Genomic DNA, 13486 nt, shown 5'->3' on the forward strand with positions numbered 1-13486 from the left:
AAAACATGTGAACGGAAGAATTGTCATATGATAATTGTATTTTCCTTTGAAATTATTGCACATCTCATGTTTACATAATTCTCGAAGTGCGAAAGTTCATTCACTTCTAGTATCTGAAATGACGATTTTCCCAGGATTCTCAGTTTAAAAGTACGTTTTAGGGATACATACTCCGGTCTGCACAACTACAAGCAAGTACAAAAGTACTCAACACCATAAAAATACCCCCATAAAAATACTTGCATGTATTTGCAAAGCGGATTCCCCCAGGCACATTTATTTTGAAGTCCGTGTAAAGGAAATACAGCTCGGTGGGAAGGAAGGAAGGAAGGAAGGTATTGTATTATAGAGACTTTAAACTTTTGCAGTTCATTCGTCTCTAGCCTTGAGAAAGGCCCTTTGAAAACTCTACTCTACTCTACTCCAGCGCTACCACCTCCGCCCTCCTGCCTTGAGAAAGGCACTCGATCCCTCGCCGTCCAGCTCGTCCAGCAACGATGTTGTCCAGTCGGTGTCCACACAAAGAATGTCGGTGGGAACAGACATACCCCCAACTTGCATGTATATTTGCAAAGCGGATTTCCACAGGTAGATCAATTTTGAAGTCTATGTTGGGGAAACCGTACATCGGGCCAATCAAAACTTGGCAGTTAGGGCGTTTAGATAACGCTATACATTTTACAGTTATTCAATTGTTCATCTCAAGAAAAATAACATTTTATGAATTGTGATAGACGCGAAGAAATTTTTCCTATCAATTGATGCAAACATCTTTCCGATCTATTAAGAAGTGTTCGAGTTATAAGTATTCGAAACACGGGTAGGGTTAGCACACAAATCGGCAGAACAAATGTATGGGAAAAAGGAAATTCTTCCAGTTTTCATGAATTTAAACCGTTTAGAGATTAGCGAATTGTAATGTAAGGCATATCAAACAAATCTTAGAGAATTTCCCATTCGATTGGTATGCAAGTCATAAGAATTCGTTCACAGTGAAAATAGTTTTTAATGTTTATAACTTTATTTCATAAAAACGTGACCTGTTTTCTGATTTGGTACCCTTCCTGAACCAAACCAACCGATGCCAAACAGGGATTGAACCAAAGCCGGCTGAGTTGAAAAGCTGTTTCACATGAGAATGCTATCCACAAAACTCACATAACTGGTAATGTTGTACCAGTGCACGAGAATATATCAAGTTGGGGATAAATAAATCCAATATATTCAACGTCGATAAATTCACTTAAATAACCGAAGTTGACCGGCATGTTAACAGTCGTAGCAACGCCCAGGAGCAATTTTGAGCAATTTGAGCAAACCTGAATTCAAAAAGAAACTCAGGTGGTTTGGGTGCCACGCCAATTAACAAACAGACGGAACGAATTTCCTTCTGTGCATTGGCCAATCGGAATAAAATCGACCCTTTGCTGAAACGGATGGTGACTGAGAATGAGAAATGGGTCACATACGACAATATGGGGGGAAACGATCGTGGTGAAGCAGCTCAAACGGTGGTCAAATCAGGAAAGGATGTTGGGACATGAAAGGAATCATTTATTATGTGTTGCTTCCGCCCAAATACTAAATTCCGATCTCTACTGTCAACAACTGGACCGGTTGAAGCTAGCGATTGACCAGAAACGGCCAGAATTGACCAACAGAAGAGGTTTTGTGTTCCATCAGGACAACGCAAGGCCACACACGTCTGTAGTGACCGGCCAGATACTCTTGCCGGAGCTTGTTTGGGATGTTTTAATGCATCCACCATATAGTCAGGGCCTGGCACCAAGCGTTAACCACTCTTCTCTCGCATAGCAAAATTTCCTCAGTGATAAAAAAATGGGATCAAGACAAGTTTGTGAAAACCGATAACTAGAGTTTTTTGCCAATAAGGACCAAGTCATCTATGAGAGAGGCACTATAACTGTGAACATTTGACCCAAATCGGACAATCCGAAACATCTCGAATAAAGATTTAAATTTCACACGAAAATAGAGGATTTTTATTTCGCCAACCTAACATCATGTTTTTTAATCAATTCGAACACGTAGTATTCACGTGTAGATCTCATGAAAGGGCAACGATTTTTGAAAATATTAGAAATTGATTTTTAGTCAAATTTAATGTATTCTTTGAATTATTTCTCATTACCTATATATCAACTCTATTTTATAGCTTTTTCGATACTCAACCGCAAATGATCTGAAACGCAAAGCGCGTCATACCCAAGCATGTGACATGATTCCTCTTGAAGTGGGTTTCCCAAGTTTCAACATTATCCTATTCTTCGTGATGAGTGCCCAAGAGGAACTACTTCCTCGCAGGATGGTTCCAGCCATTTGTTTTTTGAACGCCGAGAGGCCAGTTAAATATGTATTCTATCCGCTTGTGAGTCAAGTGGGGCTTCCTGAAGCATTTGCATGCCAGGAGGCGGCTTGGAATTTCAGCTCCGGCCGGAATATATGCCATAAGCCGGAGGAATTTCGCCAAATGGTGCGTCTTTTGCGAGATGATGACGAACGAAAAATCAACGGCTCCAGGGGATTACACGAGCAAGATGGATCTGTCGTAATATCCAGCGAGGCTCTAACGAGAGACATGACGGGGATGACGAAATGATTTTCATTTCCTTCGCCGCAATTTGTAGCCTTTTTGTACCCGTTTTTCCGGGTATGGCTGGGCATGAAAAATAAGTAATTTTTCGACATGTGGAACACAGCGCACGATGACACAAAGTCAGGAAACTTTGTGTGGAGAAGCTATGATTAAAGTTAATGGAAGATGATGTACGTACGCATCGTTGAATCGATGATCAATGGCTTATTCAAGGTAATCAATAAATTTCAGCCTCTCGCAGTATCTGCTCCTCCAATCTGTGAGAACCCAAAAATCATTCCCTCTTCATTAAAAATACATTCCTCCAGTTTACGCTGAATGATCATTATGTCCGCTCAGTGGGAGGGAGTGGTTATTTGACGCACTTTTTCCGCGAATCAGTACAAAGCAGCAGCCGAAGTTGAAAACATTTTCCGCGCACTGACTATTTTACATTGTCATGCTTCGGTTGCCTCATTTCGCACCGTGTACCAATTCTTATCTGTGGAGAGGGAGGGAAATTGGGTGTGACATGAAAACGCTACTAGCTTTTGACGATTCGCTTCTTTTACAGTGTATTTTTTACGATCCGGTGCTGACTAACAGTACTGAAATGGTACTGATGGTGGCGCGTCGTTCACAAGAAAAAGTACAACAAAAAATAGGAACAGCATCACCAGAAGCGGAATGAAATTGATTTCGTTGCGCTATTAGGGGGTAATAAACTGATTCGCTGCAAAAGGAAGGACGGTTGGGTGCCCAGCGATCATTTCCAGGGTCCTTCCATGCGAATTAGCTTGAGCTCAGACAGGGTGTTTAATTTAATTGCGGCTATAAAACACAATCGTCCTTATTTCCCACTCCTCTCGCACTAGATAAAAAGAATTACATAGTAAAATAAAAGCGAATTCACTCACATTTTTGAGCACTCCAACTTCCGCCCTTCGCTGCAAACAAAGCCCCCGGAAGGGAGCGATAAAGACATCAAGTGATCGATAATTTGTTTATTTTTCTCCCGCGCGTACAATAGCACGCGAATACGCGGCACGTGATGCGCAACTTTGCTATCAGTTTCATTGACTTGGTAATTGGATGGAGTGATAATGATAGAGAGGGAGAGCACCCAGATGGAGCGTCGCCTCCTGTGGGAACCAAACCGTATGGAGGTGTGCGGTTTCCGTGGCGCGGTGGCTGGAGCGACAGCGGGGGTAATTAGAGCGGAAAAACGCAACTTTGGAGCAAAGTGGATTAAGATAATGATATATTCATTCTTATTGCTAATTTTGTGTGCGATGGTTTGGAACGATATTTGAACGATAGACACTCACTGGCAGTAACGTTCGAGGAAAATTAAAATAGCCCTTCTGATCGGATGATGGTTATATTGGTTTTTCATATTTACATTGATCAAGTTCCCTTGAAGGATACGCAATTTATGCGAATCAACATGCCCAGCAAGTTAAAATAAGACAAAGAAGGGGGTGGAGGATATCCGGTGAACATATAACGAATATCATAACATAACTGATGTATAGATAGGACAATGAAGTTTTGTTCAAGTAATATTAAGTTATGGAGTTGGATCGGGAAAGCAGGATTGGTTTTCCATCATCTAGATCGTTATCCACATTGATTTTGTTGTTGGTGACAGAATGCAACAGTCCAAGCGAAAATAGTGCCAAAACACACCAAACATATTCAACTCCCTCAGAATCGTAACAATCTAATCCAGAGATGACATCATTGTGGTACAGACTCGATTATATACTGACTTGATTATATATGATTATTATCATGATTGATTTATAGAAACATTCAAGTTTATTATACATTCTTTGAATGAAATTAAGAATAACACCTTAAAAACTGCTACCTTCAGAGTTTTTCACTTCTAAAATGCTACTTAAATACACTTATTTGGAAGTATGAAACTGTATCCTATATAATTTCTTTTCATCTCACAAATGGAAGTAACAGAATTGTTTTACGCAGCGTATTTTTTAATTAGACCCAGTTTAACGCAAACAAACGGACAATTCCTTCCTCGAGTTTTGCTCTTATCAATACATTCGGCGACACATTTTTATTGGTATCGATAAAAGAAGATATAGCAGTGCGTTTCATCACCTGAAAATTCATTTCCACTTTCGAACAAAAATCAATTTCGTTAGCGCAAACATCAAATGGACTAACAACGCTTGTCACTATGTAATTGTAGAATATATGGGAATTTAATTTTCCGAGTTTTCCCTTTTTCCTTCAGAGTTTCCCGAAATTTTCAATTGTCATGTCTGGTTGAAATATGTGTATTATTTTTATGGGACCCCCTCTCCATTTCAGAGGAGGGAGGGGTGTCATACCATCATGGAAACATTTCTCGTACCCAAAAACTCTCACATCCAAAATTCGGCTCGATTTTCTTGATTAGTTCTTGAGTTATGCAGAAATGTATGTTTCATTTCTATGACAGCCCTCCCCTTAGAAAGGAGGGAGGTGTGTTGAATCACCTTAGAAATGGTTCTTGCCTCCTAAAACCTCCACATGTCAAATTTGGTTCAGTTTGCTTGATTAGTTCTTGAATCATGCATAAATGTATGCTTCATTTGTATGGCAGTCGACCTCCCTCCCCCTCAGAGATAGGGAGGGAGTGTCTATTCACCATAGAAACGTTTCGTGTCCACTAAAACCTTTTGTGATTTTAATGTGATGAAACGCACTCCTATATCTTCTTCTATCTATACCAAAAAGTGGATCGCCGGATGTGTCAATAAGAGCATAACTCGAGGAAGGAAATGTTCGATTTAGGGCTGTCTTTATTCTATCATATTTTCTGTATAAAATATGTATTCCATGTAACGGAGAAACATGTTATTTGCAAGTGGTTGAAAAATCTTGAACGAGAATTGTGTCTGAAAATAATCTGATATTATAATGATGAGTTTTGTTAGAAATACTAGGAATTTTATAGTAAAAGGTAAATTCAACCGGATCGATTAAAAGATCAATCAATGAACAGTTCTGCGATTGGACCCATGAACTTGCTCATAGTAAGAAAACGTGAATGTTTGAAGGTATTGAAAACAAAAAAAAATTTTGGGCGGGAAGAAGTTTGCCGGGTCAGCTAGTATCGTATATTTTTAAAACAACTGGCTCACAACATGCTCCGCATAAGGCACCCATGTTAGATACAAACGCTCAGCAGAGTAACGGAACGACTCGATGTACTCGCGTTTAGGCCGTGGGAGGAAGGGAGGTGGGGGTAAAACGGACATGTTAAGAAGAACTACATTTATATCTTTGGAAACTCATGTTTCCCAAAACTTAGATGCAGTTTCTTGCAATTCAGTATACGGTGTTTTTTACCTAATTGGCCAAATATTTTACTAAAAAGTGTTTTTCAATGTTTTTACTGCAATTAAAACAGACCGAAAAGTACAACATATTTTTCGATGCGGGTAATACGGACAATAGGGTGCCAATGAAAATGGCCATCTCGAATTTCAAAAAGTTACCATATGAAAATGTTCTCTTCTTCTTGAATGGTGTTAACGTTCGCTGTGGAACTTTTGCCGTCTCAACGTATGCATTAACTAGTGTCATTTATTAATACTTAGTTGAGATTTCCAAATAACACGCCTTGAATGTATTCTGAGGGGCAAGCTCCAGAATACGCGTGACCACAGTGCAAATCGAAAGAAATTTCTTTGATGAAAAATCCTCCGGCCAGAACGGGAATCGAACCCAAACACCAGGCATGATAATGTGAGACGCTAACCACTCGGCCACGGGTGCACCCATTCATGGCATTTTTCGTTCTTAAGTTACTAGAATTTTTCAAAATTAACCGTTGCGTTCCAAAAGACAAAACCACGCACACCTTCGGTCTTTTTCAGGATACCGAAAATTTAACTCAATGTCTTCGAGGTAATTATTGACCATCTATATATTAGGCTGTCAAAAAAGTCCTGCGGTATTTCCGCGAGGTGTCGTTGTAAGCGCGTAGTTCTAGTTGTATTCATTGTATCGAGTCATACTATAGCTTGTTGGAAAGGTATTTTTGCGCGCTATAATATAATCCTTGACAGTGTTTTGTTTGGTTAAGTCGTTCGTGAGTTATAATGTCGCAAATATGGAGCAAAATAAAGAGAAAATCCGACATATTTTACAGTACTACTATGACAAAGGCAAAAATGCATCTCAAGCTGCCAATAAAATTTGTGCAGTTTATGGACCCGATACAGTTTCCATTTCCACCGCACAACGATTGTTTCAACGTTTTCGTTCTGGTGTAGAGGTCGTCGAAGATGCGCCACGCTCCGGAAGGCCTGTCGTCGAAAATTGCGACAAAATCGCTGAATTAGCCGAGAAAGACCGGCATAGTAGCAGCCGTAGCATCGGCCAAGAGCTGGGGATAAGTCATCAAACCGTTATTAACCATTTGAAGAAGCTTGGATTCACAAAGAAGCTCGATGTATGGGTGCCACACACGTTGACGCAAAAAACATCTTTGACCGTATCGACGCATGTGAATCGCTGCTGAATCGCAACAAAATCGACCCGTTTCTGAAGCGGATGGTGACTGGCGATGAAAAGTGGGTCACTTACGACAACGTGAAGCGCAAACGGTCGTGGTCGAAGCCCGCTGAAGCGGCTCAGACGGTGGCCAAGCCCTCATTAACGGCCAGGAAGGTTCTGCTGTGTGTTTGGTGGGATTGTCAAGGAATAATCCATTATGAGCTGCTTCCCTATGGCCAAACACTCAATTCGGACCTGTACTGCCAACAACTGGACCGCTTGAAGGTAGCACTCATGAAGAAGAAGCCATCTTTGAGGCCGCATTGTCTTCCATCAGGACAACGCCAGGTCACACTTCTTTGGTGACGCGCCAGAAGCTCCGGGAGCTCGGATGGGAGGTTCTTTTGCATCCGCCGTATAGTCCGGACCTTGCACCAAGTGACTACCACCTGTTTTTGTCCATGGCGAACGAGCTAGGTAGTCAGAAGTTAGCCACAAAAGAGGCCTGTGAAAATTGGCTATCCGAGTTTTTTGCCAATAAGAAAGCGAGCTTCTATAACTTCATAATACAAGTTGGCATCTCGTTGGGAACAAGTCATCGAACAAAACGGCGCATATTTGACTTAAAACAGATGATTGTAACTAATTTTATGAACAAATGAAAATTCAAAAAAAATACCGCAGGACTGTTTTGACAGCCTAATATATAAAAATGGATTTCTGTCTGTCTGTCTGTCTGTCTGATTCTTATGGATTCGGAAACTACTAAACCGATCTACATGAAAATTGGTATGTAGGGGTTTTTGGGGCCGGGGAAGTTTTCGTGATAGTTTGAGACCCCTCCCCCCTCTCTAAGGGGTGGGGGGGGTTTGGCTGCCATACAAATGAAACTCAAATTTCTGCATAACTCGCGAATTAATGATGCAAATGAAACCAAATTTGGCATGTAGAGGTTTTATGGTGCAATAAATGTTTTTACGGTGGTGAGACACTCCCCCTCCCTTTCTAAGGGGGAGCTGCCATACAAATGAAAGACAAATTTCTGCATAATTCGAAAACTAATCAAGCAAATGGAACCAAATTTGTCATGCGAATGTTTTAGGGGACACGAAACGTTTCCATGGTGAATAGACACTCCTCCCCTCTCTCTGAGGAGGGGACCCCCCTACGCAATTTGGGATGTGAGGGTTTTTGGGTATGAGAAATGTTTCTATAATGGACACCTTTCCTCCTCTGGAATGGAGAGGGGGCCCCATAAAAATATTACACATATTTCAACCAAAAATATTCCAACCAAACATGACAATTGAAAATTTTCGGAAATTTTCGGATTTTTTCCTTCAGAAAAAGGGAAAATTCGTGAAATAAAATTTATATATGATTTACGCACGATGAAACGCACTCCTATATCTTCTAACAGAACTCGCAGATATAACAGAAAACAAATCGTATTGATTACAGAAAACAAATTTTGGGCGGGACGAAGTTTGCCGGGTCAGCTAGTCAACAATAAAAAAATAAACATCAATTGTTTAGGTATTCATGGGAGACCATGAATTTGGGATTGGGACATTATCCTGGGCTGTAAACCTATATTTGTAATCTCAATAAGTTTATTTCGAGAAAAATTAAAGACAACAAAATGGAATGAATGAGTATTTATTTTTAATATGAGAAATATGCGTTTATTTTAGAACGCGCTCTTATATCCCGAAACATACATACCCGTCATTTGTAATGTTTCTCAAGCATTGTTCATTTTATTCTATATACATAAGTGTAATCCAGGATGATGGAACGAAAGGCAACATCAGAATGAAACGAAGTCGAAAAATTCAATTTGAGCTAACATTCTTCATTCCCCGGAGATGATAAAAGCAGCATCGGGCCCTTACGCCTTAATGCCACACAGGTTCTCTTCATTTTAAGAACCGTTTTGTCTCAAATTCCAAACACGTAAGCTTTGATGGCATTTAAACAGTGTCTCATTACTCGAAATGGTACTTTTTCGCGAAATTCATTTGATTTTTGGATACAATAGAGCTTTCTTTTTCATTTGACTACAAAATAAAAATGATTTACAAATATGTTTTCATGGTGAAAAACTGAAAATTACACTAATCACATTTGTCTCTAATTCCGAACACCATTTTTGTCACTGACTCATATTCCGAACACTTTTGTCTCAAATTCCGAACAGCAGAAATGCATTTAAAAAAAAATCATAACTTTTAAACTACTGGACCGATTCATATGACCGATATATCAAATTAAAGTCAATTAGCTAGCCTTTTTTGGGAAAATGTTATGCTCGCATAAAAAATGGATTTTGCTTCGGTAATAATTGATTATATTTGTTTCTTATGGTTTACATGGTTTCGGGACCGAGGGCGCTATATCGGTATCGATAACTGTAAATGACGTTAAAATGAAGTCTATATCCTAAATAATGTCATAGTTTTGAATATTGAATTATTTATAACATTAAAGTTCAGTAAATCCACATTTAAAAATGAAGATTTCTGTTTAAAATATCATTTTATTTCATCCATTTATTGTAGATTCTTACCGTTTCTAGCCCTTAACATGAAGACAACAAACAAAATAGTTGAAAAAAAACTACAAAAACTGGAAAACTAACGATGCTTGTTTTTCTTACGAAATTTTCTAACGCATACATTTTATCGTTGCTTTTGATTGTCACTTTTTTGCAAATGCTTAATAATATAAATTATAGGCTGCATCGATACCTGTAAATGATGTTAAAATGAAGCCCATAACCCAAAGAATGTTAAGGCTTTCATTATTCAATTATTGATAACATTAAAGTTCAGTACATTTACATTTAAAATGAAGTGTTCGGAATTTGAATCATGCGTCGAAACTTGATTCAAATTCCGAACACCACATCAATACTAATTTTAATGAGTATTTCTGCATAAAATATCATTATTTCCATCCATTTACTGTAGATTCATACCTTTTCTAGCACTTAACATGAAAAAAGACAAACAAAATACTTGAAACAAGTACAAACATTGAAAAATTAACGATGCTTGTTTTTTACGGAATTTGCTAACTAAAATAAAATGTTAGATATTTGGTTTTGACTGTCACTTTCTTGCAAATGTTTAAAATTATAAATTATAGGCTGTACTGATACCTGTAAATGATGTTACAATCTAGCCTATACCCCAAAGAATGTCTGGACCTTTATTATTCAATTATTCAATGTTAATTCATAATTATTCAATGTTAATGTAATATTATTCAAGGTTAATTGAAGTATAGAAAATTTACATTTAAAAATGAAGTGTTCGGAATTTGAGACTGTTCGGAATATGAGACAAAACGGTACAAAATTCCGCTTCACCGGATGCACAGCCCACATCTCGTAACGTAGCGCGAAAGTGTGAGCGAATTTCTGCTTCATCTATTCTGCCAACATAAATCCCCGCTCCCCATCGATGTCACATTGCTCTGCGCATACCATTCCTCCTCAGCATCGGTGCAGTAACGAAACGAACAAACCACGTCGGGAAGCCAAGGGGACGCATTAAATCAAAAATCCTCAAATATCGCTAAAAACTATGCGCGATATTAAAAACCATTATTCTCTTCCAGCTTTTTGTCTTTTTCGTCCCTCCATTTCTCTCTCGTACTATCCTACATCCTAGTTCCGAGAGATAAAATTCCTCAGCGACAATTTACGGCCGCATCAACGCGGAGATTTACGGAACCCTCGAGCGGCGAATTGCGATAGATAGAGGACCCTCTCGGCAGGTTCCCGGAAGTTTATTGTATCGAATCGAGCGCGGTGAGGAATAGCAGAAAATATAGAAAAAAAAAGAAAATTAAGTGCTAAACGTAGGAAATTCCGGCTTCGAAGCGCAACGGGAGCACTGCGCGGGAGCTGTGGGTGTGTCTGCGTTCGGGGATAAAATCTAGAATGAATTTTGGTTCCGGCCAATTTCTTAACCAAGTCCTTCCCCGGCAGAAGAAGAATGCCCCAGTGGTCGCAGTTGGAAGTGTCGTGGCTGTGACGCGGAGGCGATGATTTATTCCGAGTGAGAGCGGGTGTGAGAACTGAATGCTTTGGGTGGTGTGTTGTGTTGTGCCCGTTTTTTTTGTTATCGGTGGTGGTGTTTGTGGAAGGGGGTGGTGAGGTGGCTTCGCAGGCCTCAGTCGAATGCATAAACAGAAACGTGATCGGGCGGAAAACGGAAATTTGGGTCTGTGAATAGCAGCCGTGCAATTCAACGAGCAACAGAACAATCAGAGGATAACGGAACAGCCGACGGCGGAAGCGTGACAATTGCCGCGAAGAAAAATGGCCACAACGTATGGTCGACCTGGACAGGTAACGTGCCTAGTGTTTGATGTTCTGTGTTTTATAGTGGCTGTTTCCTGGTAGTGCATGTCTAGATTGTAATTTATTGCGAGGATGCAAATGACGCATGATGTAATGAGACCACGGGGTACAATCTCTTGTGTTAGAAAAAAATACCTCGCTGTCAAATACATAAATAATTCAACCAGGCGAGCCTACGAAAGACTAAATTCATTACTGCTTTTCAATCAACATCAGCCGAAGGCTTCGAAAGATTGTCGATTTTTGATAGCAATGAAATTTATTTTTAACGAGCCACATACATACTTTTGCATACATGATTCGTCCCGCATGCTATCGACCTTGCGACATCGTTCGTGAAGAGAGGGGGAATTGGAGGTAATTGAATCAGACCCGAAAGCCACCCTCCCGCTCCCAGTTCCATTCGCTAAAAATAACCCAAACTCAAGGTTTATCCCTACAGCAACCAAAATGAAAACGATGTCTTGTTGGTAGACTCGACTCGTTTCGGAAGGATTCGAAAGTCATGGGAAAATTGATTTCAATGATGCTGTGGGCTCTGTCACGTGTTTTTTTTTCCCGGAGAGAATTATTTCATATTTGCGCTAAAGAACGGGCTCGGCTCGGCAGCGAATCTCGGAACTCTCGCTCTCAACGGCTCCGAAACGGGGACAAACCGTTACCGAGCACCTTCACCTAAATTTGTCCGCTTTTCAATCGATGCGAAATTCGATTAGGATAATGGAAGCCACATCGAAGCCTCGTGGGGACAACAGGCGCGCGCGACAAAAATAGAACACGAACGGGACCGATTCGCAGATAGCGCGAACGTGACTCGATTTGCATTATTTTTATGTGATTGTAGTTTTTTCTTGTTTTGTTTTGGATGTCGCACAGCTGCTGGGACTGGATTTGTGAGCAATTTTTCGGCTGTTTAGAGGGGGTGACCATAAAATTCTATTCAACAAACGATATCTGTCTGCTGTTAAGCACAATTTACTGGTTCAGTGGAGAGAGAGGTACGTCGAATTGGGCGATGGAATGTGAGGTAGGGAAAATGATAATGGACCATTTCGTTGCATTTACATATCCACTTTTCTGCCATGAAATTGTAGTGTCACTTAAATGCCATTTAGGCAAGTTCTTTGCGGAGCGAGAACTCGTGAGCAGAAATAATGTTCTTCACTTCATCATGCTTACATCATGTTCAACCATCTGAAAGTATTTTTAAAGCAAATTGCTCCATAATGGATGTTGCTTTTGTGTCCGGAAGAATGATGAAGTACAGGCTTTAAAGGGACCTTCACATAATCATTCATTTAAACATAACTTCTGAGCAATCCCACACTAAATAAACACGTTGATTCCCGTGTCGGTCCCTAGAGACTGGCATTGAGCCTTTCGCTGGAAAAACGTTAACCACTGGGACTGACAGTTACAACATAAGGAAATAAAACAAAATGTTTTGTTTCCGGATGTTTTGCGATGTGTGACTATTTTCTAGTCGAGTTTTTGACTATTTTATTTTTGGATAATAAATATCTCTGGGGGCGGAGACCGACACCTATCTGTTGCAACAGCTCTTGATGTAGGCTAAATTAAAAACACAACAAAAACAATTCGGGACTCAACTCGTTTATCGGTCGCTGTTCCCACCCTCATTATAATCAGGTCTTATAGAATCTCGAAGGGGCATGTTTTCAGTTGTAATTATTTTAAATATAAATTTAAACTTTTGAGTAAAATTTTGAGCGGTGCATTCAAAATATTATATTTGCTAAATAACCATTTGATTCCTCATAGCTATGATGTACATCATATCTAATTTAGACATCTGAAAAAAATCAACTATTCTAGAATCGCTCTACAATGCCCCGATCTTCTCGTATTTTGAATATTCCGTGAATATTCCGCACAGCCGTCGATGTGGATGCATGGCTGGGGTATCCATACGTTGCCCGACGTTCAGGATTGTCGTAATGGACCCACTTTCCATCGCCAGTAACGATTCGATGCAAAAAACG

At 39.8% G+C, this 13486-nt stretch overlaps 1 protein-coding gene across 10 annotated transcripts in view; it reads left to right on the forward strand.

Annotated features, from left to right (window-relative positions):
* The window catches only part of LOC129771625 (alpha-catulin), a 400279-nt gene that overhangs the window by 234634 nt on the left and 152159 nt on the right, over positions 1–13486 (forward strand). Inside the window, exon 2 of one of the 10 annotated variants that reach the window (XM_055775470.1) lies at positions 10736–11471. The exons of the other annotated variants lie outside the window; for them this stretch is intronic. Coding sequence (XP_055631445.1) covers positions 11442–11471 — 30 coding nt within the window. The 5' untranslated portion in view covers positions 10736–11441. The remainder of the gene's footprint in view (positions 1–10735; positions 11472–13486) is intronic. 10 annotated transcript variants of the gene reach the window in all.

Source organism: Toxorhynchites rutilus, chromosome 2 (assembly GCF_029784135.1).
Source record: "Toxorhynchites rutilus septentrionalis strain SRP chromosome 2, ASM2978413v1, whole genome shotgun sequence".
NCBI lineage: Eukaryota > Metazoa > Arthropoda > Insecta > Diptera > Culicidae > Toxorhynchites > Toxorhynchites rutilus.